At 51.5% G+C, this 26,705-nt stretch overlaps 1 protein-coding gene and 1 non-coding gene across 6 annotated transcripts in view; one reads left to right on the top strand and one right to left on the bottom strand.

The window, feature by feature from the left end:
• The first annotated feature begins 1,451 nt into the window (after positions 1–1,451).
• Positions 1,452–1,578, top strand: LOC113910792. Its single transcript, XR_003516278.1, has one exon.
• Positions 1,579–4,635: 3,057 nt separating this feature from the next.
• The window catches only part of FSD2 (fibronectin type III and SPRY domain containing 2), a 42,459-nt gene continuing 20,389 nt past the window's right edge, over positions 4,636–26,705 (bottom strand). For all 5 annotated transcript variants that reach the window (XM_027572803.1, XM_027572802.1, XM_027572801.1 and 2 more), the window contains 12 exons: positions 25,331–25,972; positions 25,101–25,196; positions 23,313–23,543; positions 22,058–22,080; positions 20,948–21,069; positions 18,700–18,855; positions 16,293–16,427; positions 15,382–15,532; positions 13,104–13,237; positions 11,119–11,251; positions 6,866–7,042; positions 4,636–4,914 (listed from right to left, as the gene is read on the bottom strand). In XM_027572803.1, the coding sequence (XP_027428604.1) occupies positions 4,662–4,914; positions 6,866–7,042; positions 11,119–11,251; positions 13,104–13,237; positions 15,382–15,532; positions 16,293–16,427; positions 18,700–18,855; positions 20,948–21,069; positions 22,058–22,080; positions 23,313–23,543; positions 25,101–25,196; positions 25,331–25,915 (2,196 nt within the window). In that variant the 5' untranslated portion in view covers positions 25,916–25,972 and the 3' untranslated portion in view covers positions 4,636–4,661. The remainder of the gene's footprint in view (positions 4,915–6,865; positions 7,043–11,118; positions 11,252–13,103; positions 13,238–15,381; positions 15,533–16,292; positions 16,428–18,699; positions 18,856–20,947; positions 21,070–22,057; positions 22,081–23,312; positions 23,544–25,100; positions 25,197–25,330; positions 25,973–26,705) is intronic.

Consider the following 26,705-nt stretch of genomic DNA (forward strand, 5'->3'; position numbering starts at 1 on the left):
CCCTCCCACTCCCTCCAGGTCAGAAGGGGCTCTCACTAATGGGATTATGTGGTAGATCCTTCAGGTGTACTGGGACAGCAGAAAGGCTAAGAATCACACTCTATTTTTTATCTCCCTCTCTTCACCCAACACCTAATTTAAAAGTGCTTTGCTTTCTGATGAAGAGATTTAATTTGGAAGACAATTTGATGTCCCTTACCTCTTTTCAGGTAAATGAGCTCTTGGAAAGCAGCCTGCCGTTGCTTCCGTGTTGTGACATTCAGAGATGAGGAGATGCAGTTCCTGCCCCTGGTTTGCATACAGCCAGGAGGTGCAGGCGTAGGTCGGTAGTTGCTGTGTGCCACTCCAAAAGAGGTGAGTGTGTGGCACCGAACTCAGCCTGGGAGAGGGAGGTATTAGGAAGTGCTTCCAGGAAGTGACCTTTGAGCTCTACAGTCATTAGGTGGACAAGAAAGTGTAGGTCCATTCCAGGTGCCTAGGGATCTGGGGCTTGTTTATCAGGTATCTTCTACCTTTCTTCAGAGGTCTGTCCTCAGGCACTTCTCTTGTTTTCCTTCTCTCTCCCTGTCCGTTTCCCCCTTCATTGGGTGGGTGTTTGGGATATAAAAGAAGTCAGAGGGTAGGAAACTTCCTGAGCGGCAGAATAAGATGACAGGTTTACCAAGAAGCAGTGTATGGACTCTGGAAATCCATCTCTAAAAACTAAGTTCCTGCTTTGTTAAAATGCATAGCGGGGAAACCTCAGTTTTGTTGATTGAGTGCTTTCCTAGCGAATGGATTATATTCTTATCTCCAGTCCCTTCTTCTTGAATTTAAGGGCATCTCTTAAGCCATCTAAGCCTAGGAATGGGCATGGGGGAGACAGCAAAATGAGAATCCAAGTTCCTACTACAAAAGCATTTTTATTGGCTCTGTGTACATGACTGCATGTTGTTTGAGCTCCATGCTGTGTCGCTGAATTGTCATCATTCAGATCAGGGATAGTTTAATTCCACCAGGATTTGAGTAAGGTGAAAACAGAGCAGAAAAACCTGATACTGTCCAAGTCTGGGAGAATGAAGAAAAAGCAATCCCATCAGTGAATGGGGCTTAATTTTTTCCTGGGGTTGGGGGTAGCAGAAGACAAGCAGGGAAGTAGTAGAACATGATCTATGTGACAAGAAATAGCACCTGTGCCGTAGCTGCTCTAAAATAACTACTGCCTTGGGGCATCATGCCCAGCTCATTGTCATGCGCCTTCTAGGAGACTTGCTGACTGGCTGGAGTCTTCTTCCCAAAGCATTGACTCTGATTTTGCATTTAGATTCCTTAACTATTGATTGCAGTGAAGAAAAATCTCTGAAAACTTCATTAAAACTTTATTAAAACAGTTACCTAAAAGTGCTCAATTACCATTCCTTTCGTGTCTTGACACCCTAGAGGACAGTGCTTCAAAAGCTGGACTTGGTCTTCTGGAGACTAAGAAAACAGAGTCCTTGAAGTCAAGCCGACTCTGCTGTTAGCCTCCTAAAGGAAAAGGTAGATAGAACAGGTCTTGTTTGCAAAATAAATTCAAGACCTACTTATCTACCAACAGCAAGTACACACTCTGAGTTGTCTTACTGTGGAAAATAGGAAGAGTAAATTAAGAGATTAGAAAGGGCGGGAGAAGGTAGTGGACCCACGAAACTCTTACTGTACTAACTGATAGGAGGGTGGCTAGAAATTGGAGAAGTTGTTTAGGAAAGTTGAGGAAGACAGGACCTCCTGTGGTGCAGCCTGCAGGGGGTCCAGCAAGTTTTCTGGGAGCTGAGCCTCCTGGGGCAGAGACCAGCACAGACTCAGTTACAGAATGCCGTGGCAGAGTGACTTGTGACTTGTGCTGCGGGCGGCTACCAATGTGTGAGCCATGTGAGCTTCTGCTTCTGACAAATACTGGAGGATGGGAAGTAGTGAGGAAAAGGCCTCGGTGCCCATGTAATGGCTCTGCTTCATACTGACCACCAAGCACGTGCTTCTGAAATATTTTATTGAATGTGTATAAGTGATTGCATATCATTGTCTGAACCAGCAGGAAGTCAATTATTAAACATACACGTTTCCAAATAAAAGGCAATTTAATTTTACCAGAAACCAATGTCATTTTATATCCCAAGTCTTTCACCGACTTTCTAGTCCCATCTCAGGGTGCCTTCACATTGGACTGTTCTGAATTACTAAGCCCATGGTAGTTTACACTCAGATTCTGTGGTTATTTCACATATTTACATACTCCCCTTTGTTGAGGGAAGCCAAAGCTTGTGTTCGTAACTTGCTTAAGGGTTACACAGTGAGACAGGTGAAGCTAGGAAAAGAACAGACTGACATGTTCTGTTTTAACTGCACTGAGTCAGGGATTGTGGCTACAATCGTCTGACTTTTTAAAAATCTTTTTCTTTGTTTTGTTTTTTAACAGATTTATCAGCAGGTTGCAGGTGAACATGGCCTTGAGGTAAATCCTGCCCCTTGCTGAAATGTAGTTTCAGCAGACTATTCATGATATTTTAGGAACTGGAATATTTTACAGAAAAAAATGTTTTGTTCGGTTCTGTTCTAGACTTATTTTTTCTTCTTGTAGAAGAAATATGTTTAAACAAAAGTTCCTTATGCTGAATAATTGTGATGCTTTAAGCTGGTCTTCTGCTTTAAGTGGATTTTAAATGTCAGTGGTCAATGCCAATTGTAGATGTTTTTTTCTTGGTCAAATAAAAATTTCACTCAAACCTTATAGGTGTCGAGTTTTTATCATTTTATCCATGTTCGTATTGCATGTGAAATATTCCATAAAACCTGTTAGAATCCGGAATTCAGACTTGCCTTATCTGTGATGCCCTACTTCCCACCTGGCAGTTTCTGTCTCAGTAGCTGAACAGTGTCGAATACACACATGTGTCTATTTTGTCTATAACATGAACCCTGTCTGTGCTCAAACTGGCTGTACCTTCCTGTTTCAGACCAGTGATCCAGCTTGGCAGAACAGGCATGCGCGCACATGTGTGTGTGTGTAAGGAGCTGGAAGACTGTCAAGGTGAGTTGTTAATTCAGGAATCTGAGCTGCTGTTCATATCAACAGGCAGAGTTTGGAGACAGAGGAGGTGTTCATCGTGTGAGACTTTGAGTGTGCTGGAAAACAAGTTGCGGAGCTTTCACTTCACCCAAAACCTTAGGTGAGGAGATGAGGATCATGTCTGCTTAGAGAGGCATCCACAGGGCAGAATACTAAATTGTCTCTGAGAATTGCTTCGCAGATGGAGTCATTGACTCTGCATCTTGCATCTTAACTTACACGCCGGAAGATGCTGTGTGCAGAGCTTTAAGCGACAACCAGACACCTGGGCTGGAGAACCAAGAATGCAGCCGGTGGGGCCGGGTCCTGTGGTCGCAGGATGGGCAAAGGCATCCAGGCAGGAAGTCCCGGAGTTGCTGGTGAGGAGACCGCTTTGCCCACCAGTGCTCAGCTTGGGTCTTCGTGGGCTGGTGTCTTCTTTTCAGAAACCGCGGTGCATTTGCTGCTCTTGCGTTCATCATTAAATCTCCCAGTCCTATGAAATGGGTACTATTTTTTCTTTGTTTAAGGGAAACAGGAGCTCTTGAAGATAGTGGGACTTTTCTAGGGTTGAAGGCAAAGCAGCTACAGAGTAGTGATCAAGCGTAGGCCTTCTGATTTCAAATCTGATTTTCCTTATGGGACTGTTCTAGGATCAGCTGCCACTAATGTCTGTTTTTTCCCTGCTTACCCCCCCCCTCCCCTCGCCGATGCAGTTAAAGTACCACACTGATGTGGAGGCTGCTGTGTGACACGAAGCATGCAGCGGTGCGGAGGGCTCCATTTCCCCAGTCTTGCCATCAAGCTGCAGGGGCCCTTCTGGGCCTTTATACTGCCTCCCCTCCACGCTGTCTCCATCTCCTGGCCGCGCGTTCTTTGCTGCGCTGTGAAAGAGCCCTGCCATCCCTGACCCCGAGAGCAGGGAGAGCCCAGGAGCAGTGGTGGGGTGAAGAAGATACTAATTTATTCTATATGTGCTGTGTACCACCTGTTCGTTATGTGTTAGCCCTTAGCAGCTGGATGATGAACAAGACAGACACTGTCCCTGCGTTCACGGAATTAGGCGTGGGAACGGGGTGTCACAGAGTGCTCAGCCGGAGATCCCCTCATCACAGTGCCGATAACCGCTGGGAAAACAGGAGAGGGCAAGGCCCTTGGCTTCCCTGCTTCTCTTTGTGGACGGCCCCTCGCCTTCTCAGTTCTGTCCTGGCTGCTGGCGACACGTCACTTAGCATCCCTTCCTTTCCTGTGCCTCTCAGCCCAAGCTCTGCAGGCCTTGGAGATTCAGATACTTTGCCTATAAAGCAATAGACCAGTACAGTCTGACCACTTGAAAGACTTCTGAGTTCATGTTGGCCGAGCCCTCCCGTGACAGCCGGGCCCGGTAATGACTAACCTAACGTCACACGGGCGGCAGTGCGCAGGACTAGACTCCAGGTCCGGTGAAATGAGTGTCAAGCATGCCAGTCGGCCAGAGGTGAACATGAGCCAGAACTGTGCCAGGTGCATGGTGCCTGAATGCCCAGCCCTGCCGGCTGAGAAGTGAGTGGCTTACAGGAGTGGGTACGGGAGAGAGGAAGCCGGGCATCGGAATGGTCTAATAGAAAGAGACGTGCTTTGGCATTGCAATGCCATTCCGTATCTTCAGACAGCCAGGCTTTTCCAAAGAAAAACAGGGATGCACAAATCCGTGGAGCTGACAGCTGAACGTGTAAAGGTGCTGAGAAATGTCCACGTTGAAAAATGACAATTTTGAATTTTCATAGTCTAATAGAACACCAATCTTCCTTGGGGACACTGTTATTCTTATATCTGGAGTCGTCTCGTTGTGCAGGAACTCATACTTATGCCTGAAAATTAAATGTTGATACAACAAAGCTTCGGAAATTCTGTAGATGGGTTATTTACAGAACATCTCATATTCATTTTATTCAAATACTCCTATGGTGGTGGTATTTTTTTTTTATTAACTACCAAAACAGGCCATTTCCAAAATTATATGTCTCTTTTCTAAAATTTGTCCTAAGAGACATATTTTTAAACTCCATTTGTTTTTGAGCAGTCTCTTAACCTAAAAAACTTAAATACAGTAATATAAACCATTGCATCGAAATTTGTGTAGAAATAGATGTTTTAAAACCTTGGATTTTAAGGATCAGACGTATAAAGCCTTTGATTACAAAGACATTTGAAACAGGCAGCCTCGTGATGTTTCATGTAATAAAATGGGCCTTTTGGGAGAGTACTGTGCACGAGTACTCAGGCACAATTCTTAAACCTTCAGCCTTAGCAGGGCCACCTGGGAGCCTGTCACCGTTCACTGCAGTGTAAGCCCAGCACCCTCTCGCCATGCTCTGTAGCTTGTGTGCTTTGAAAAATGGCTGGAACCAAAACCAGCCACAGGGACTTCCTCCCCCTGCTACCCAGACATTTGCAGAGCTCAGTGCCCACACGCTGGTCCGCACACCCGGGAGGAGCACTTGGAATAGTCCCCGAGTGTGGAAGAAAGCCAGCCCGTCTCACCTCGTCTTCCCCTCAGCTCCTTTTCTTAGCTAAGCAGCCCCCAGAAACTTCCCTTCCCTCCACCTTCCTCCCACCACAGCAGAGGAGGCAAGACTAAAGCAAGAAACGTGAGTCAGCTAGGGTACCCAACCCTCGTCCTCCACTCCTAACTCTGTCTCTCGCTCACACATCCTTCCAAGACGGGACTGCACGAGACTGCTCCAGCCCTGGTTCCTGGCTTCTGGCCTGCCTTTTTCATGCTGTCTGTCTGCTGACCTCCCACAGATCCCTACTCCCCCTTCATTCTCCTCTTTCTCTGCCCTTCGTTTCTACCTTTCTAGGAGAGGACGCTGTGATCATTAGTCTGTCTTCAGGCAGAAACCACATAAACTATCTGGCTCAGTGCCCAGTATTTCTTGTATTCCTCAAACTGGGTCTGAGGTATAGTAGAGTCAGTTCTAGTCCAAGTATCTTACAGGGGGAAAGCTGGTCTTCCCACATACGTGCGGGCATGACAGATAGTGTTTAACCATGACAGAGGCTCCCGAGCAGAGAACACTGGATCGAACATTAATAGGATTCAGCAAGCCAGTGAGGGTCAGAGGCCCCAGAGTACAAGAGGTGCTGGGAAAATGGTGTGAAGTTTTACAATTTTTGAAGTGAAGGGAGGTTGCAACAATGGCTTTCCAAGTCTGACAATGTCCACTGGCCTGGGGGCCTCATGGGATTTTCCCAGCTTTTTAGAACCAGTCCATGCGTAGAGGATAGAGTGCTTAGCAGCAGAAGCAAACCAGAGTGAGCCATAACTGTTAAGCCTCTGCCCACTTACAAAGACATAACTGGGGCTTCAAACCAAACTGCATCCATTGAATAACACAAGTTGAACACGAAAAACCAATCACTTAGTGGTGAAGAATGCAGTCTTTGGAGCCAGACTGCCTGGATTTGATTCCAAGCTCTAAAAACCCATGTTGGATGGATTATCCAACTGCTGTGAGGCATAGCTTTCTTATTTTTAAAATGGTATAATAGAATTGTGAGGAGTAAATGGGATAGTTCATCTAAGAGTGTGGAACAGTGCTTGGTGCAGAACAAGCTCTTTGTGAAGTTTAGCTATTTTTATCCCAAAGCTGCTGTTTCTCCTCATCTGGACTTTAGGGAAAAGGGCTAGAAAAGAGCCCTGAAATACCCTAAAATACTTCGTAAGACATACTGTAGGCCTTAATTATTGCTAGCGAAACCTCCTGATCTCTTCTTTCAAAGCAAATTTTAACGCTGGCTGTCTGGATGTTACTTTACCTCGATGATGCAAATCTGTGCCTCATGCACCAAGATAGGCAGTTTGCTCCCAGGTCCTCCTGTTTAGGGACATCTTCAAAGGCCACACCCACCATATAGTCGGCACGCTCGTCCACCTCCACCTCCCAGTAGTGGCGCCCTCGGATTGGAATTAGGTTCCCCATGACGGCAACACACCTGGGTTTAGAAAGAGGGAGCACGTGTGATTTGGGGGTGACGCCAGCCTGGCTGTGACACTGAGTGACACCAGCTGTTGGGGCTGGTCAGCAGGGGGCCGATAAATATGGGGGGAGGGCTTCCGACCGCCTCCCTCGTGAAGCGGCAGCCCTCGGCTCACAAAGCCCGCCTGACCGATGCTGAAATCACAAGAGAATTGTTACCCTGCTGGTAGAAAAGGCTCCGTTTGCGTTTTTAAATGATTGGCCTTTTGAGTAACAAAGGTTTGGTTCACTTGTCGATAAAAAAAAAAAAAAAGAAAGGGACTGAAACCTCACGGGACTCAGCATCGTCGGAAGAACCGTGTGCTCGAGGTTCCGAACCAGCTCGAGGGTCTTCGAGGTGATGCCCACCATGGGGCGGCCCACAAGCAGCAGCCGGGGAGTCGCATCACTGGCGCAGACCCAAGAAGAGCGAAGAGCAAATTCCTCACAGATGATCCGACTCTACCTCCAAGATGCCACCAGGAACAATTACACTTACAAAGGTCAGGGTTAACGTTTTGTTTTACAACAATGCAGCATTCTCCAGAGAAAGGTTCTCGTTGGAAATTGGACCACATCAGTATCTCCAAAATGAATATTCTACCTCTGGCAGGAAATTCCTACATTAGCCAAATTCAAGGTGGCTCCCCAAATCCCTAGGCAGATTTGTTTAGCTGTCATTAACACATGATCTCTACTCTCAAACCCCAAGTTCTCATTTATTTATTTATGTGTTTATTTCTTTGTTTAAAGGCAGACGGCCACATGCAGGGCCTCCTTTGGAGTCTTGGAAGCTTGACTACATACGTTCTCCTACAAATGGACCTTCAGAGCTTGTTTGGAGGTTCTAGAGGGGAGCGCAGCTACTCCTATACCCTTGACCTAAGAACGGTCCTCCTCTATCCAGGAAGGTCGTCCTCTTTGACCCAGTGTGCAGCTTTGGGAGGGACGTGCATGGAGCGGTGAGGGAGGAAGGGGACCGCTGCCCAGCCAGCCAGATCAGCCACATCAACCCCGGCGATCCATGGGGTGACAGATGTCACAGCCAGATCACCCTCACGTTCTCACAGCCCGAGTTCTGAAGGCCACGCAAAGCTTTGGGAAGCAGACTGCGCATGAAGTCACCCCTTCTCTGTAAAACGAAGCCATCTCTACTCCAGGCTCCAGACCCACATGCCCACCCACCTGCTGTCTCTCCTTCAGAATGTCCCAAACAGAACTTACACCTTCCTACCTCTCCCGCCGACCAAACTGTGTTTTGCTTGGGGTGGGGAGGGGTATTTACCCCTCATTTTCTCTCCATTTCCATTAACAGACTTAACTATCTACCTAATAACCCAAGGCAGCAAACTAAGACAGGAGTAATGTAGTGGTTACAAGCTCAGCTTCCGGTTGAATTCTGACCCGAACCCTTACTAGCAGTGTGCTGGTGGGCAAATTCCTTTACTTCTCTGTGCCTCAATTTTCTCATTTGTCAAATTGGACTGATGATGGTTTGGCCCTCACAGGCTGTTGTGATGATTCAATGAGATCATCCACGTAAAGCACCTGGAACGTGTCTGGCACTTGATCAGCACTCCATAGAATTACAGCCCCTGACCCGTCCTGCCCCTGCCCGCCCCTTAACCGGTTGGCCGCTCTCCTCTGGTCTCCTTGTCACCCCCCCCCCACCCCCCCACAACACACACACTTCCCTAGCTCACACTTCTTGGCCAGTGTGATCCTTTTGGAATGTAAATCTGACCCTGTCCCTTACCCTACTTAAATTCTCCACAACCGGAAGGGTAAGATCCAAACCTGTTTTGCACTAGAATGAGTCCATCTCCTGCCTCCTCCCGTTACGGACCCTACGCCCCTGAGACACACAACTGCTCGTGGTTCTCCAAACAGACGGCCTCTCTGGCTTTTGCTGTTTGTACAGGCAGAAGGCACTCAATGTGCCGTCGGCCTGGAGGATTCCCATTCATCCTTCCGGCCCTTGCCCCTGCGGGAAGCCTTCCTCCTTGGGGCTCCTACAATGCTTGTCCATACTCCTAAAAACTTATTTCATAGGTGCGTCTTTGACATCTGCATCTCCCCGACTTGCCAGTCTGAGTCAGGGGGGCAGGGACAGTATCTGTGTCTCTTACCCCCAGCACCCAGTATGGTGTTTTCACAGGGCAACAGATAGACTGGTAACGATACTGAAATGGGGACTAACTCAGCTTGGCTGGGCCCCCAGAAGCCACGAACAGAACACTAAATGGGGAGCTCTCCCGTATTTCCGGGTGAGGTGCTAGACCACCTATGCAGGACTCGGTGGCCAAAAACTGTTTTGCAACTTTGAGTGCAACACCAAAGGGCTGGAGCTGGAGATGCTTGAGGCTCTGTCTGCCGGCAGGGAGCTTTCCTGTGGTTCACACAGAGTGAAGGAGCACCGGCCTGGTCAGAGGTGGGTGCGTTCAGGGGACCTGGCGTGAATGGAATCCACTGCAGGAAAGCTGTCTTCGTTTTGTTCTTGAGAGGATCCTGTCCAAGAGAACTTCCTGGGAGGGCCCAGGAGACCTCGGCAGACCTCGAGCTGTATAACTGGGTGCTGGGGTTGGTGGGTTGGGAGGGGCCGCCACGGGGAGAGGCCTACCTGGGAACTGCCCGAGAGAGACACATCACACTGGTACCAGCCAGGTACCAAACGGGTTGAAAACAGGACAACAGGCCCAAAATGGAGTCCATCATGCTAAGCCCCATGTCACCAAACCGAAACAACCCAGTTACAGTGACAGTTCTCTCAGATCTGGAATCTGAAACTGGTCAACCAGTCATCGCCTGATGAGCACTAGTGAGGTGACGTGCTTGAGAGACCCCGCTGTCCCCTGAAGGAGTTTAGCCTGTCACAACCACCTGCTGCCTACTGTAAGGTCCTTGCTCCTGCTCACTCCGCCCATGGAAGTCTTTCATCTTCTACAGTTCCCTGGAGCTCCTGCCCAGTTCGTACATCAGTGAATAAAGCCAATACGATCTTTAAAATCTACTCCGTTGAATTTTTTTTTAAAACACAAGTAAGACCTTTATCACTTCCTACCCCTCTCCATGCCCCCCAACCCTGGGCTGCCCGGGCAGAGGTGGGCAAGGATAAAGTCATTTTTCCATCGTACCCTGTGCATGCTAACACACATAGTAGGTGCTTAATACACACACAGTAGATACGCCAGCAGGGAGCCAACATCAGAGGAGGAGCCAGCCCCGGGAGAGTTGAGGACCCCAGCAGGGAGGCTGGATACTGTTTGTGTCAGTGGCCCTTGCGGCCCCCATAGGAGAGCCCCTCTTCCTCCTTAGAAGATCCTCCCGACTCTAAATCCAACCCACCACCACCTCTTCTTTTCCTGACTGCCGGGAAGCTGAGAGCCACCCTTCAGTGTAATCCTGGAAATGGAATTCGCTCTAAAACGTAACCTATCTGTTCTTTCTCTCCCATTGCTTTGACTTTTCTGTTTCAGTAGTGCGTATTTGCTCCTGAGTGCAAGTCTGCTTTAAGTATTGGGAAAGAAGGAAGGCATAAAGAAATGGTTTCAACGTGAATGGAGCGCCAAGGTCTGGAAACAGCGACAGAGGTAGACAGACGGCGCCCACCTTTGGGGGACCCCCCCCCTCAGCTCAGGCACTGACGCAATCCCCATCTTCCCCGCCGACTCTGTCTCAGGCTCCATTGTGGGTTTTCATCAGGAGTTTTAAAATAAGGTTTTCGCGGTGCTGGGTGCGGGGCCCAGCCCCGGGACGCCTCCGTCCAGCTCTCCTGCTGCCTGCTGGCGTGACCCCCGGCCTGGCTTCGTGGTCCGACTCCTCCTGCCTGGGACCCGACCTCCGCGGCCACATGTGTCTTCAGCCCGCACCAGCCAGACCCTTTCCCTCCACCTCCCCAGCCTCCCTTCCCCACCAGGCCCCTCGGCCCTCATCCATTTCTGGGACCTCTTTCCCTCTTCAAGACGGCATCTGTCATCACCCACTTCCACCTGCACAACAGCGAGCATTAGGGAGGTTCACAGAATGTTCCAGTGAGAGGCTGATAAAAAGTACCTGGTAAACTGGGTGTTGCCAGGAAGCGGCTCCTTCGCGGGGGTTTTCCTTTCGCTTCGCATGACCGTAAACCCGTCTTCAGAAATGGTCAGCCAGGGAGGGCAGGTGTGCTGGTTCAGGGGAAAGCAGCTGCCTGCGAAGGTGGAAATAGCCCATCACTGCTGCCCCCTCCTCTCGGCAGCCTGGGCCTCGTGGGGTCCTGCCCCTCCTGTTCGTAATGACGGGGGTGGGGGGCAGTTACCCCGCACCAGGGTCCCTGTGCCTAGCTCCCAGGAGCGGTTTGCAAGTCTTCACTCGTTCAGTCTTCACCAACTACCCTTAGAAACAGCGGTTATTATTTTCCCTTGTAGCGGAGAACACTGAGGCACGGGTGGTTAAAAAAAAAAAACAACCGACAAATGACAGAACTCAAATCTGAACCCCCAAGCCCTTCTGATTCCAGAGGCTTTGCTCTCTGAACCGGGAGGCTGTAAACGCCGGCACGGGGACAGGAACCTCTAACCCACCTGCCAGGGGAAGCAGGAATTGAGGAGATTCTTACTGATCCATCTGACAAAGGGAAATGAAATTTAACATTTCAATTAGGGCCGTGGGGGAGAGGGAAGGAGATGACAGCCCTCCCCAAATCATGGTTAAAACAAAGCTCATCACAAAGTGGTACGGAATAGATTGAAGAACAAATTATTTAGTAAAAAAAAAAAAAATCCGTCATTTGAAAGCACAATGACTCATTCTCCACTTCTGTGTCTTATAGCCAAGTTCTGTTTTGCTCAAGTTCCTATCCCTGTTCTCTTCATCTCAAACCTGGGTTCGGGCAGCACCATCTCCGCTCAGGACCCTCAGCTCAACACCTGAGCTGAGATCAAGAGTCCGATGCTTAACCAACTGAGTCGCCCAGGTGCCCCTTTCATAAATACACTCTTAAAAAAATGTATATGAACAAACTAAGTCAGAAATGACTGAATAATCAAGGGCTGGCTGTACCTTTTGCTCTGTTCTCTCTCACTGAAACAGCCTGAATCTGACATTTCAAAACACCAGGTTGGCACAGAAAACGAGGAGGACCAGCCAAGTAAAGGCAGGCCCCGGGCCAACAGAACAGAAAACCCTGAGTCCTAATCCCAGCACGAGCCCGCACCAGCTCTGGGGCTTTCCGTGGCCCCTCAGCTGGTTTTCCCCATCTGTGTGGAAGCAACAGGGTGAGAATTAATCACACAGCTCTCCTGGTGTTGGAAAGGAGGGCAGAATGACACAACGTCCCTCAGGCAACGACCCCAGTCAGAGCCCGGGCTCCGGCTCCCTGCTTCTGCTTCCTACCTGCCTGCTGCCCCGTCGGCCGGCCTGCGCGGGACCGGCTCTGTGAGGGGTCGAAGAGCCGCTGGACCCCAGGGCACGGCGACGAAGCTCAGAGCCCGCAGCTAAGCAGTGCTGGGAGAGCAGAGCTGGGGGATGTTGCTAGCGATGTCTCTGCATGCCCAAGATCTGGGCTTGTGTGACAGGAGGACAGCAAGTGAGAAGGGGCTGGGGCTGGGCTTGGGGGTGCGGCACCCACCAGGGCCAGACAGGGCCTAGGAAGAGGCTGAGCAGCCAGGTCCAAGCTGGGTCTGTGGGTGGGTGGGAGATTCTGGGGCTGACAGCAGAAACAGGAGACCCGCCAAGGCCAAAAGCCCCTGCTGGGAATAACGATGCCATCCCAAGGGTGGTGTGTGGCCTGTGTGAGTGATGAAGTGTCTGGGCCACCCAGGTCCCGGGTGACAAGCCTCTGGCCGACCTGAGGGCATGGAGAAAGACCCCTGGGTTCCCACCAAACTGCTCTATGACTTGGGCCTCCAGTCCCCTGTCTATAAAATGGGACCCCAGGGCCTTGACATCCCCGAACACCTTCCTGGCCTGACTTGCCATATTTTCCAGCGAAGTCATGCAGCTCTGGTCAGCCACAGGGCGGCTCCCTTAGGTCTCTGGGAGTGTGTGGCCCGGGCACTTACCTGTGGTGTGCACTGTCACGGGCTCGCTCCTTGCACTGGGGCCCCCCACGTTGAGGGCTCGTACGTAGATTGTGTAGGTCTGCCTGGGCTGCAGCTGCACCAGGCACTCACAGGATGGGATGCCCACAACCGACCTGCACAAAGACGCAGAGCGGCGGTCACCGCGCGGTGGGGCCAGGCGGCCAGGCCCTGGCACCAGGCCTCCCCTTCAAAGCTGGGACTTTAAACCCAGCCTCGCACCCCCGTCCTCTGACCAACAGCGGCACAGCCAGGAGCGTGTCCTCCCACAGTCCACTTTCCTCGTTCCTTTGTGGCTCCTGGTGTGGGTGGCCCTCTTCCCTCCGGGGTCCCCGCCCTGGGGGCCTGGGCACCTAGCCCCACGCCTGGCATCTAATGCTGTGTCAGTGGAGGTACGCATGCAGTGGGATGAGGTGCGCCCGCCGCTGGCTGACCGGGACTGAGGACCACCTACCTGAGCCCAGCGCCGGGCCCCTAGCAGGCCTCCATCTGTGTTGATGGACAAACAGAAGCCGCCTGGGAAAAACCCAATTTATTTAAATTCTACTGGACACGAATACAGGCTCATAACTGCCATTATCTAGTCCTGCAACTGCTAAAACCCATTTCAGCCCAGGGGAAAAGAGAAGCCTTCGGGGTGATGCCCGCTTCCGGATACCACACCCTCACCTGATGAGGCCTGGGTGTCCAGGTCGTCCTGAAGGCTGCAGCTTCAGGCCAGAGAGGCACATTCCCACATCCTTCAATAAATATTAACCAGGCACCTTAGGTTCCGGGCACTGTAGACGGAGGCTCTGGGGAAAACTAATGTAGTCCCTGGCCTCACAGACCTCACAGTCTGGATGGGTAGCGAGGCACTCCTCAAGCCACCACTGGAGGAAATGTGAGGTGGTGACCATGACATGGTGACGATGTACTACAGAGTGCCTGATGCTGCAGAGGGGACTTTTGAGCTGAGCTCTGAAGAATGACTTGGAAGTCACTGGACGAAACGGGGCAGGAGTCTCCTCCATAGAACAGGCATGTGGCGGGAAGTAGGAGAACTAAATGTAACAGTGTGGCCGGAGCCAGACAGGGAAGAGAAGCTGGTATGGGATGAGCTAGCAGGAAAGGACTAGTGTGTGAGGGATTTTGTCTTTTCTTCAAGATGATTAGACTGGTACTAGGAGAGCGGGTGCTACCCCAGATCACCCAGGTCACCGACCACCCATCGTTGTGGGCTGGTGCTAGATGTCAGGTGCTCCTAAGGTATCAGCACAAGTTGCAAAGGAAATCTGGATCATTCAGGTGGCCAGAGCCATCAGACCACCCCTGCCCCACTCCTGAGTATTTCTAGAATAACCAAGGTCAGCCCTGATATGGCTGTGGACACATGGATTTTACCTGAACAGAGGGTGTGTGGGACAGATGGCCAGGCTCCACCCCGGCATTCAGCAGAGAGGAACCCGTCTTCCCTAAGAGTTGACACCAGCCCCTGCCTCCTCCATTTCTCCAGAGCCAGGTGGATGCACTCTGTGCTCCACAGCTGGGCATCCCCTGGACGTGCTGGCTGTCCTGGGCTGCCTGGCTGGTTCATCCCTCTTCTGTAAACTCTGGGACTGCCTAGTTGTAGGCCAGAGGTGTACCCATGTGTCCTCCACTGCACACAGCTACACACTCGTGGGACCCGCGGGCCCCTGGGGCAGCTGACCCCAGCCTCATGCACTTGTGAACACCTTCAGCTCGGCCAGCCAAGCGTGGGCGTGAGCCTCCAGGCAGCCTCCCGCCACGGACACAAAGTTCTTTGTGGGTGGGGCTCTAACCTCTTTTGTTTTGCCTCAAGATGCTCTCCCTCCCCTTTCAATTCCAGCCAGGTGGGTCTCTCAGTTCCTCCAGCACCTTATGCGTTTGTTTTCTTGTTTTCCGTTTGCCCCCACTTGCCAGTCAGCTCCGTAGGGGAGGAAATTTTTCTGTCTAGTCTCCCAGAGCCTAGGCACAGGACTCGGCACCATCGAGGCCCGCAATACTTGCTGAATGAATGAACGGCAAACCGTTGTCGGGCTGAGAAAGCCAACGCGAGGTTTAAACCATTTATTCACTCATCATGCGCTTTCAGTAATACCATTCCAGCAACTTCTCATGAAAACAAAGTAGCCCCAAATTAAGGTTCCCATGTGTCCCCAACTCTGACTTTCCCTCCGGACCCCATGCATTTCCTGAGCTGTGTCACTGCGTCAGGCATCAAGGCCTCTTGTGCCCAGCAAACAGCCCCGGCGCTCACTCGGTTACGCCCGATGCTTCAGGTGTTTCCGCCTGGGTCAGCTCCACCGTGTACGAGTCCACGGGATTCAGGTTTCCAGACTCCCAGCAGATGAGCGCAGCCTCTTCGCAGCTCCGTATCTCTTTGCTTTTTATGATGGGAGGGGAAGGCGCTGGGCGCAGGACAAAGGGAGAGATGAACAGTCATCCTGCTCACACCCAGCCAGTGTGCCCGGAGCCTGGCCAGACAGCACAAGCACTGTCCTTGCACAAAAGAGATTTGGTGCAAGAAAAAGCAAACCAGGTGCAACAGACGGAGTACCTGTGTCCCCCCGACAACCCTCCCCCCGGCCGAATTCATGTGTTGAAACCTATTCCCCAATGTGATGGTCTGTGGGGTCTCTGGGAGATGAGAAGGAGGATGTCTCTTATAAAAGAGAACCCAAAGAGCTCTCTAGCCCCTTTGTGCTGTGTGAGGACTCAGCCGGAACAGAGCCCGGCGTGCTGAACCAGGAAGGCTTCTCACCAGACACTGAATATACTGGCACTGTGATCTTGGACCCTCCAGGCTCCACAACCATGAGCAATAAATGTCTGTCGTTTATGACTCCCTCGGTCTGGGCTGTTCTGTTACGGCCACCCGGATGGACCAAGACACGGGGCATCCCTTTCCCACGTTCCCGGAGCAGAAGGGGGTTGGAAAGTGCTACAGCACTGTGATTGTGAGCAGGCTTTTTGGTATTCTGAGACCAACTCTGAGCAAATGTCCCTTCCTTTCTAGGAATTCAGATTTGGTGCATTCAGTGAAAGAAGAAGATACAGCTTTTCCTGCCCTGCCAAGTGAAATCGATGGTCCTGCCACATCTAGGAAGCCGTGACTCCTGCATCCCCTGGGGGGAAGGGCCTGCTCCAGACACAAGTGGGCCCCATTACCTGTCATGTACACCGCACGCTCACTGGCGGGGCTGGTGCCCGCCCTGTTCTGAGCTGTGACCCAAAATTCATACTGGGTATTTGGCACAAGATTTGTCACTGAGCAGTAGGTTTCTTTGACAGTCATTGTAAACTCTGAAAAAAAAAAAAAAAAGACAAGACTTCAACCCTAAAAATAGGCCAAGTAGCTCCAAATTAGTTGTGCTGAATCTCCCTGTAGTGGATTACAAAACCGGCCACAGATTCCTCCCAGCCCTGTAGGGGCACTCCTCTGCAATGTGGCTCGGTTTTTCCTGCCATCCCTTGATGGGCTCAGCCGTGGGACTTGCCGTGGCCAATGGGAGAGCAGCAAGCAAGATGCTGTCAGAGGCTCGGGAAATGCCGGCGCACAGAGGCCTGTCTTCTTGCTGCTGGGAACACATCCGTTTCCGTGTGAACAAGCCCGACCCAGCCTCCTGGACAATGAGACCAGGTGCCGTCCGAGTCATCCCATCCGTCACAGCCATGTCCCCAGATCTGTAAGGGAGGCCATCCCAGACCATCCAGCCCGACCCTAGCCGGCCCAGACCAGAAGAATATCTAGCCAACTCACAGAATTATACGAAATAATAAATGTTTGTCATTTTAAGCGACAAGTTGTGTATATATGTGTGGAGTAGGGTGCGGTAGGGTATTGTTACACGGCAAAAGCTAACTGATACACCTCCAAACCTCCCCAAACTCTTGGAAGGCAGTGAAAACTCATGAACCCAGCCTCTGATATCAGTTCCTTTATCACAAAGTGGTCCATTTAAAAAATCTTCACAGATTGCCAGGAACAGCCCCCACACACTGGCTTCTTCTGTGCATATGCCGGGGGTATCAACAGACTGGATTCACGACGAGAGCTGGGCTTACTCAGGTCTGGCTTCCTGGTCCCAGACCTCCCTTCTGAAGCCTTCCTCCTTCCTCTCCCACTGTGCGCTCTTAAGTCTTTGCTCAGACCACCCTCACCATCTGCTCACCTTATTCTGACCTCCCTCAGCATCACTTAAACTTACTTTTCTTAAGAATTCCCCTTCCTGGTATGATGCTAAGTGAAATAAGTCAATCAGAGAAAGATAATTATCATACGATCTCACTTTTATGTGGAATTTAAGAAACAAAACAGGGTCACAGGGAGGGAAAAATAAGACAAAATTAGAGATGGACACAAACCATAAGAGACTCTTAACTCTATGAAACAAACTGAGGGTCGCTGGAGGGGAGGTGGGTGGGGGGATGGGGTCACTGGGGGATGGGCATTAAGGGGGGCCCGTGATGGAATGAGCACTGGGTGTTATATGCAACTGATCAAACACTGAATTCTGCCTCTGAAACTAATAATACACTATATGTTAATTAACTGAATTTAAATTTTTAAAAAAAATCCCCTTGCTTCCTGGTCCCTGGTCAGAAAAACCATCCTCACTTTCGGCACCTAGAACCCTCCACCTGCCTGGCCTGGTACAAGGAACAGAGCTCTGTGCAGGAAGCCTGCAGACTTGACTCTTGCCCTGATTCTGCCATCACCCAGTGTACCCCCACGGACAGCTCATTCCTCCCGGGGTCTCAGGCTCTGCGTCCATAAAGTGGAAATCCCCAAGGCCCTCTCCCCCAACCCCGCTCTGCTTCCATGCACACAGGACAGGCCCTGCTGGCTAGCCTTGGTCCCCCGATTCCTCCAGGGGCTCAGCTGGGGCTCCTCTACTGTCTGATCTGCTCTTCTCAACAGGTAAATGGCTTATCTGTTACGTGGGGTGGGGGGAGGCAGCTACCCCAGACCTAGCCCCACACCAGCCAGCTCCATTTCCCTGGGAAGAGGATGGGCTGCCTACAGTGAGGCTAGGGTCCATTCCCAGGAGCTTGCTTAGCCTGGGAACATGGGTCTGAGCAGCAGTGGCCTGTCCAAGTTGCAGAGGCCCTGCTCAGCCCTCATGAGGGTCTGTGGGCTACCCTTCCGGTCTCTACCAACACAGGGTTGCTCTGAGAAGAGCCAGCCTACCCTCCCTTCACGTGCTAGGCCCATTTGAACCCAGACAGCCCAGCTGGGCCTCCTCAAGGAGGGGTGTCTCCACCCTTCCTGCACACGGTGCAGCCAGGGGCTCATCCCAAGGGCAACTCTGACCTGACAGCTCTATCTACACTCCAGACACCTTAGCCTGGCCTTGTGACTCTCCCCAGACAACCTGCTTTTCTCACCCTTTCTGCCATGCTCACCTGTCTGCATCCCGTCCTCTGGGCAGTTTCTAGATCACGACAGCTCCAAGGAGCTGGATGCACAGATTCATCCCACCTCCGCCCTTCTGATCGCTAGGAAGGCAGGGCCCTGGCCTCTGAGGGCCCTTAGCCATTGAAGAACATGAGTGTGTTCTTGGCAGAGCCTCACCTGCTTGGTCCTTCCCAGGCGAGCTGTCCTGCACTGGCCGGTAGGACAGCTGATAGCTCTCCACGGTGTCATCAGAATATAGGCTCCAGCACACTCGGACGGAGGACCCCGTGGCAGAGTTGGGGGCCTGTGGGTTTATCACTGGAGCAGAAGGAGCTGGACAAGGAAAAGGGAGAAAAACAAACAAGTGAGGAGCCTTACGTAGAGGTGGGATGGCAGTGGCCCCGGGCATAGGACTACTGGTCCCCTGACCCATCTACGGGCTTTGGCAGTGGAAGCAGCGGCCCAGACTGGACAAGGTCAGGAAGGCCAACCCTCCCAACCTTGAGCCTGCGAGCAACAACCAGCATGTCCGTTCCTGCTCTGACAAACCCACACAAGTGTGGGGCGACGGCTCCGTGACAAGGACTCGGGCTGGGGCGTGGTTTGCCAGACCTGCCCTAGGTACGGGTCCTTTGACCCCTTCCACGCCATCCAAAGAGGCAAGACAGCCAGGACCGCAGCGGTGTGGCCGCAACCCTGAAGTGAGCCACGGAGGGATAGAAGTCTTCAACAGGGACACTCTGCTTTCTTTGGGGACCCGTCCAACAGCTATGTCTTCGTTGTAATGAGAGAAGACTGGGTTGGGTGCCATTGTGCTTTTGAGAACCACCATCCTTAGAATCCATCTACTGAGTCAATTCGTTAAATCTCTGTAGGTTAATACTTCTGCCTCCCCACTCCCCTGACTCACACGTAACTAGGAAACACTCCTGGTTTTTCCTCCATGATTCTTCTCCCATGCCAGGACTTCCCTCCAACCCAGGCTTGGTTCAACAACCTTAGCTTCCGATTTTGACAGTGCTCAGGCCAGGCAGGAGCACCACCAAACCCCTCTGGCCAGGGCCCGGGAGGTCCTGACATGACAAAGGAGGGGAGGAAGAGAAAGACCCCCGTATCCCCAACTGACAAAGTCTGGGAGGGACAGCGGGTGTCCTGCTATACCCTGCAAGGAACAGCCCCACAGCAAGAAGAGCAGGAGATGCGGTGAGAAGAGAGATGGCCTGGGGGTTGGAAACCCGCTCAGGAGGCTGCAGATGTGGGCAGGAGGGGGTGGTCTGCACAGGACCTGGACTCAGCGGGGTGAGGTGTCCATGTGTCTCAAGCACTGACTTGGGTGATAGCGCTTTTCTTTCCAAATGCTGGGGCCTGATTATTTGGGCAGCACCATCCCTAGAAGGGGAAAGGATCATCCGATGGACATCATAGCTCAGTGAAATCACCCCTCGAGCCATGAGTCTAAGAATGGCCTCCAAGATTTATAATTAAGGATGTCCATTACAGTGTGGTTTCTAATGGGGAAAAACTAGAAACATCCCAGCATCCAATCCAGCTGAAGATTAAGTAAAGAAATCAAGATATATACTCATTAAAATGATATTAAAGACGAACTTATCAGTGCAAGAAAATATTAATCATAATTTTTTTGATAAAAAAGCAGGTTACAAAAGAAAATAATTCCCTTCTTATTTCAAAATATCTATGTAAAGGGAAAACCTAAAATGATATATACGACATTTTTACAATGTAGTTGGGGATTGGTGAGAAAGAGAAGGTGAGCAGTCAAAAAAAAAAAAAGCTGAATTACAATATTATTCTTAGAAATCAGTAATCACAATAATATTTTTAAGAGCTATCTGGTACCATGTGACATACTATACATATATCACCTCATATGATTGTCACCATATCCCCAGGAGGCATTATTACATCCATTTTGCAGACAAGGAAAGACTCAGAGAAGGTAGTTAAGTTGTCCAGAGTCACATAGCTAGGAAGTGGCAGGCCTGGGATTCTCACCAGCTCCACGGGATCTCAAAGCTCATCTCCTAGCCCCTGTGCTGGTCAAGTAAATAAAATTCGGGCTACTTACTTGGAGTAACTCAGGCAGGTGAACAGGTGTTTGTGAATCTGGGCAAGCTATAAACAAAAAGTATTTCAAGGCTGCCGGGGGCCTGATGTTGGCTCCCTGGAAAGTGAGGTAGGCACCTACCCCGGGGGAGGTCAGCCACTGTTCTCCCCCTTACGAGCCATAGAGACATGAAATTAGAATGAAAGAATACTTGTTTCTAAATCTTTATGATTTTCTTAGCCATCAAAATGTCTAACTCTTGATTAACATAACAATAAAAAATTTAAAAAAATGTCTAACTCGAAGCTCAGGAAACTGGAACTTTGTGGGAAGTGCGCACACAGGTGAAATACGCACCTGGGATGGTGTTAATGGAGCCCATGAGCTCCTCCACGTCAGAGAAGTCCAGAGTCTGGTCTTCAAAGTCAGGCTGTGTAGAGATCTCCACGTCTGTTTCTGTATTCAGGAATCTTCCAAGTCTGTTGGCATAAAAAGATTTGCTAATGAGAATGAAGAGGCATGCTCCTTAGGGTGTGTCTACTGTGCTGGGTCACTAGTAATACACGAGAGGGGCTTCTTTGCTGAATTTTTACTTCTTTATTTTAATATGCTCCTGGCTGCCTTCTGCCATCTGCTTTGGTGACTGACCCAGGGGGTCTCCAGTGGGGTCTCCAATGGGGAAAGGTGGGACTGATCTGTGCATTTGAGGGGAGGGAAGGGGGTCAGCTGGGGGGCATGCACAGGTTTTGATCTGGAAGCTCCCATCCCCACACGCCCCCCCAGGCCCCAAGATGTACAGACTGGGGGCTTCTTCTCCATGGGGCCAAGCGCACTCAACCTGCTGAGGGCGGACAGGGGCTCTGGGCGTCCCTGCCTCCTGGCAGTCAGGGGTTTGTGAGTGGCAGGGGCAGAATTCGAAACCAGGGCTGTCCTTTGCCAGAACCTGTTCTCTTAACCCTTATGTTATCAAGCTTCAGCATTCATGTTGCTTTACAGATGCTGTCTCATTTAATGCCCATAAAACTGTTCTTGTCTGCAGATCAGGAAGGTGGGTCCTAGGCTGGCTGGACTTGCCCAGGGTCCTGGGGGGAGCAGCATTCGAACTCCTGTCTGACTCCACGATGTGCATACTTTCTGCGGTGCTTAGTCTGGGTCCTGGCACAGCTGGGGGATGCTGGGGACACTGGATCCTGGTCCCTCCTGGTGAAAGGAGGGGCTCACGAAGGAGATCCAACCACAGGCTTGCTGGCTGGGCCTGGCCACACACTCCTTTCCAGCCCTGGGATCCTGAGAGTCAGTGCTAGCGGGTCCTTGTGACCCCATCTTCCGTCCAAAGCCAGTGCTATTTGATCTTAGGGGCAGACACAAAACCTGAAACTGGGACCATACACCCAAGGGGAACTACGTCTATTAGAGGAACAGAAAACGAACAGAAGAAGAAAACGTGTTTCAGAACAAAAGTGTTACCTGTCAGCCATGGCCACAGCATCCTAAAGAGGAGGAGGAAAGGGAGAAAATATCAAACTGATTTTGCAAATACATTTCTTTTTCGAACTATATAATGATACAGACACATTTTAAGACTTGGAAATGAGGAAAAAGAAAGGCAGCCGCCATACCGCCCACTCTAACAAGACCACCCCGCCGAGGACCGCGCTCTGGCCCTGAATTGGACGCACTGCGTGAGTGCTCCATGGTATAGATATTCTTCTGTTCCGCCAATCTGAGACTGCACAACAGTTCACTGGAGGGGAACCCCGTTGTTTATGTAGCCATTCCTCTGTTAATGGACGTTTTGGCTATTGCTAAGGTGTCATCATTAGAAACATCGGTGAGAACGCTTTCGCACATACCACGTTCTGCCCATTCGGGGTTACGTCTCTGAGATACAGCGATACTGTGAGACCAGTGGTTCACGAGGTCTGCATACTGGGGGCCCTCATGGAGCCTGCCAACTTGCTTTCCAGCTTCTGTTGCAGGTCCCTTGCCCCGCGGAGGAGTAGGGCAGGAAGGAAGTGCTGCTGGGCTTGGAGGGATCGCCACGGGCCCGGGGGTCAGTGGGGAGGCCCGGGGTCAGTGTGGAGGCTGTATTTGGCAATTGGGAAGCTCTGGTGGCTGAGGGCCCCTCCCTCCCATCCCGGACACCACAACCGCCCAGATTCCTGTGGGATCTTGTGAAGAAAGAGACCCCACCTCTGACTGAGATCGAAATTCCCACAGCCCGGCGGAATGGGGCCTTGAGGTCAGATTTAACTGGATTTCAAGGAAATTAAAAAATGGATTTTTTTTTTTTATGTTTGAGTTTATAAAGATTTAAAATTGGTGCCCTTGTAACTGGAGAGTTGGAGGTGCCTTTTTAGCTCAGACAACCTCCTCCCTGGGGCTCAAAGGGGCCACCTGAGGTGACGAGAAAACTGTCAGAGCACTGATGTTGCTCAGCTCCCGGTGAGGGGACGGGTCTCTAAGAGAGAGAAACTGAGGCTGCTGGAGTCCTGAGCAACAGTGGAGGGAAGGGGTCAGCCGTGTACAGGTCTGCTCAGCCTCTCACGGCAAAGCTGAACAGAGACGTGCGGTGACCTCTTCACCATCGTGAACATCCAGGAACCAAACGGAGGCTGACCACAGTGGTCAACAGCAACACCTCCAGGCAGAGAGGGACACCCTAACCTGCCCAGCCATACTGTCACTTGGGTTCGTGATCTCATGTCACCTCATGACTGACCTTGATGAAGTCAACCTTCTCCTCATGGCACATCTCCTCTATGGTTTCCATGAGTTCCTTACAGGTGTCGAGGTTTTCCCCACAGCTGACCAGCTGTCCGTACAAGGCTTCCAACTTCGCTCTCTTTTTCTCCCCTAGAGCTTGTATTTTTTCTTCATACTTTTGAGCGAGGGTTTCCAAGATCTCGTTGTAATGTGACTCAAAGTTTTGTTCTTGTCTTCCGAAGTTCTCCTGTAAGACAGTTGACCTCAGCACCATCACAGTGGATGTGGTATGTTGGCCATAGAACCACTGGGGGCATGGAAATGTATCCGCCCAGAGATGTTTTAGTCACCTCCCCTGGGTCTTATTACCTCTTGCCAGGATGCTGGGGTGGGCGCAGTGGGAGCTAGGACCAGGAGTCTGTGGCTAGAACCCCTAGGATTATCTCTCTCCTGGCAGCATCTTGCACCCCTCCCCCTGCCCCCCCCCCAGGATGCCCCACCTCCACTGTGCCCACTGCATTCTTGGAGGGTGGTCAGTGAGGAGTCAGCCTGCCACCGCATCCTTGGACCTTAACACGGAGATGTTTGCCCTGGGATACGCCCACTAGCTTTGCCTCCTGAGCCCCCAACATCTCACGACACTCGCCTCCACTCCCTGACACTCGCATCTCACGAACACCAGGATCACACAGACTCTCACATCAACTAAGAGAACGATGACGGGGAAGGGGAGGAAGGGTTGTGGCCAGGTGGTGCGGCCTAGTAGGTGAGGAAGCGCAGGAGGGCAGAGGGAGGCTTGCGGCCGTACTTAATCGTGGGGCACAGCCTGTCAACTACTGGTCCTCTCACTTGGGGTGGAGGCCAAGAGAGCTCTGTGGGTTCTGACTGATGCCAGCCTCAGCAGACACCAGACACACTTCCAAAGAAGAGGCCCTTATGAATGACTCACAGAGTATTTGCCGAGCATCTTCTAGGAGCACAAGGCTTGCTCACAATGGTGCTGGTGTGAGAGGGAAAACTCAGAGCCCTCACTGGGGGGTGACTGGCTTTGATCTGACAGTGAGCTGCCAACGTGAGTGTAGGGAGTTCTGTCCAGGGGGCTGCACACTTCTCTCTCCTACCACTACCTTACGTTCATGCCTTCCCTGTGCCCTGCAGAGGGGATTAGTGCGATGGTCCTCTTCCCGCTTAAGACCGGGGGTGAAGAAGTTCCAGCTTCATGGGAGAGAGGCCTGCGGCTGAGCTAATTCATATGAGGTGCTCCTGTGGACCCAGTCCGAAGCTGTATTATTAACAGAAGCAGAGCATTCGCAGGAAGAGAAGAGAGGTGGAGAGTCTCCTGATCCTCAGTCCTGGTGCACCTGATCTGGATGGCGAGGCTGAGTGCTGGCAACACTGTGGTGTCTTATATACCTGATATCACACTGGGGACTGTGACATGTTTACTGACAGGCACAGATGATGTGTATTGATCTTAGGAGACACAGATAACAGCTGGGGACACGAACAAGGAACGATGGGTGTCTTGCAATGCCTGGTCAAGGCTGGGCCATGAAAGAGCCCCACCTTGCAGCAGGGCTGAGGCTAAAGACAGAGGAGAGCTTCTGTGCAGGAGGGAACGCAGACAGGTCACGGGCTCCATGAGCTACATCCCCGAGGCCCCCTGGGAGACGGGGGGGGGGGGGGGGGGGGGGGGGAGGGGCGGGGAAGTCGGGGCAGAATCTCCCACCCCCAGCCGCAGCCACGGAGCCGGCCACCTGGGGCAGCAGTGTGCGTCTGACGGGTTCACCACGCCTGCTCTTACCTCCACCGTGATGAAAACCTCCTCCAAGTGATTTGCAAAATTCTCCATCTGGATAATCTGCTTTTCCAATTTGAACATGTTTTTGTGAATTTCATCCTAGCGAACAGAGGATCACAAGGAGACGTTAGCGCTTTCTCTCTTCCGTAGAAGGCCTTTGACATTGGTTCGCAGCCTGCCTGCTTGAGACACGCACGCACGATCCACAGCACGGACCGAGGCCACCTGCTTACCTTGGCGCTCTCCAGCGCCTTGCTGAGCGGGGTCACCTCATGCTGTCTGTGTTCGTCCGAAACCTCCACCGCCCTTACCGGAGCTCTGCAGGTGACGCAGAAGACCAGGGCGGCTTCGTCTTCGTCCTCCTCGGGGATGACGTAGCACTCGTACTCCTCGCTGGCTCGGCCGTGTGCGTACCTGTAGGCTTCTCGCAGGTCCCGGCTGGAGCCCGCGGCGCCCCAGCCCGCAAAGACACGGTCCCCGGCCTCGGCCTCCGCCCCCAGTCGCCAGTCCCTCTGCACCCCGTGCAGCCGATGGTCCAAAACCTCCATGTGGGACGCGCTTCCGTCGGCGAGCTCGGCGCCCCACTCGCCAGCACCTCCGAGTGCGGACGAATGGACAAGCTCATCCACATCCTCCTCCAGGTCTCTCTGGGCCTTACCTGGTGCTGCCCCCCCGGGCTCGCCGGCCATTTCGGCGTGGACTTCTCTTCCCGTCCGCGTGGGTTCTTCTGGGAAGAGGTGCAGCCGGTCTTCGGAGTCATACAGATCCATGGGGTAGAAGTGGAAGTCCGGGGAAGCCCCCGCAGCCTCCCCCTCCATGGCGCCTCTGCACCTGCGAGGCTCCTGCCCCGCGGCTCCTAGTGGGCGTCCCGGGGCCTAGGGCACAGGAAGGAGGAGGAACCCCGTTGATGAGAAGTCCATCCCAGTAAATGGTCATTAGATTGGGCTCCACTCACTCACAATTTTTTAAAAAAATCGTCTGAGGAGCTCAGCTATGGTTTTACTTTGAACCATCTGCAGAGCGGTTTACTTTCTCCAGGAAGGAGGGGCTTTCTAAGCTTAAAGGGGACCAGAAATTACCAGAGAAATGTCAATAGGTTCCTCTCCATTAAAACAAACAGAGGCCAAATAATGGGAAGTGTCTCAGGCAAGTATTACTAAATATATAAATTGATAGAAAAAATTAAGATCTCAATAAATTCGTGTGAAGAACAATTCACAAAGTAATCACTTGTGCAAAAACATTTGGGAAATGGTCCATCCTTATGAGTAACAGGGAACAAATAAGTCAGATGCCTTTTTTTTTTTTTTTTTTTTTGCCTTTCCAGCAAGCAAATATTTGAAAATATAAGAAGGTTCCCCAAGGCTGGGTAGGGTACAGTGAAGTGAGTGCTCTCACATGCTGCGGGTTGGGGCATACACTAGCTCCACCTTTCTGGAGGGTAAACTGGCTAACATGGATCAGGAGCCTTACAAATGTTTCCCACTCCTTAAGCTAGTAATCCTCATCAGGACCCTGAAGGGAAATATCCAATACAGAGGGAAAATGTTTCTATATAAAAATATCTATCACAAATACTGGGGGGAGGGAGGGGCAGAGGGAGAGGGC

Source organism: Zalophus californianus, chromosome 6 (genome assembly GCF_009762305.2).
Source record: "Zalophus californianus isolate mZalCal1 chromosome 6, mZalCal1.pri.v2, whole genome shotgun sequence".
Taxonomy (NCBI): domain Eukaryota; kingdom Metazoa; phylum Chordata; class Mammalia; order Carnivora; family Otariidae; genus Zalophus; species Zalophus californianus.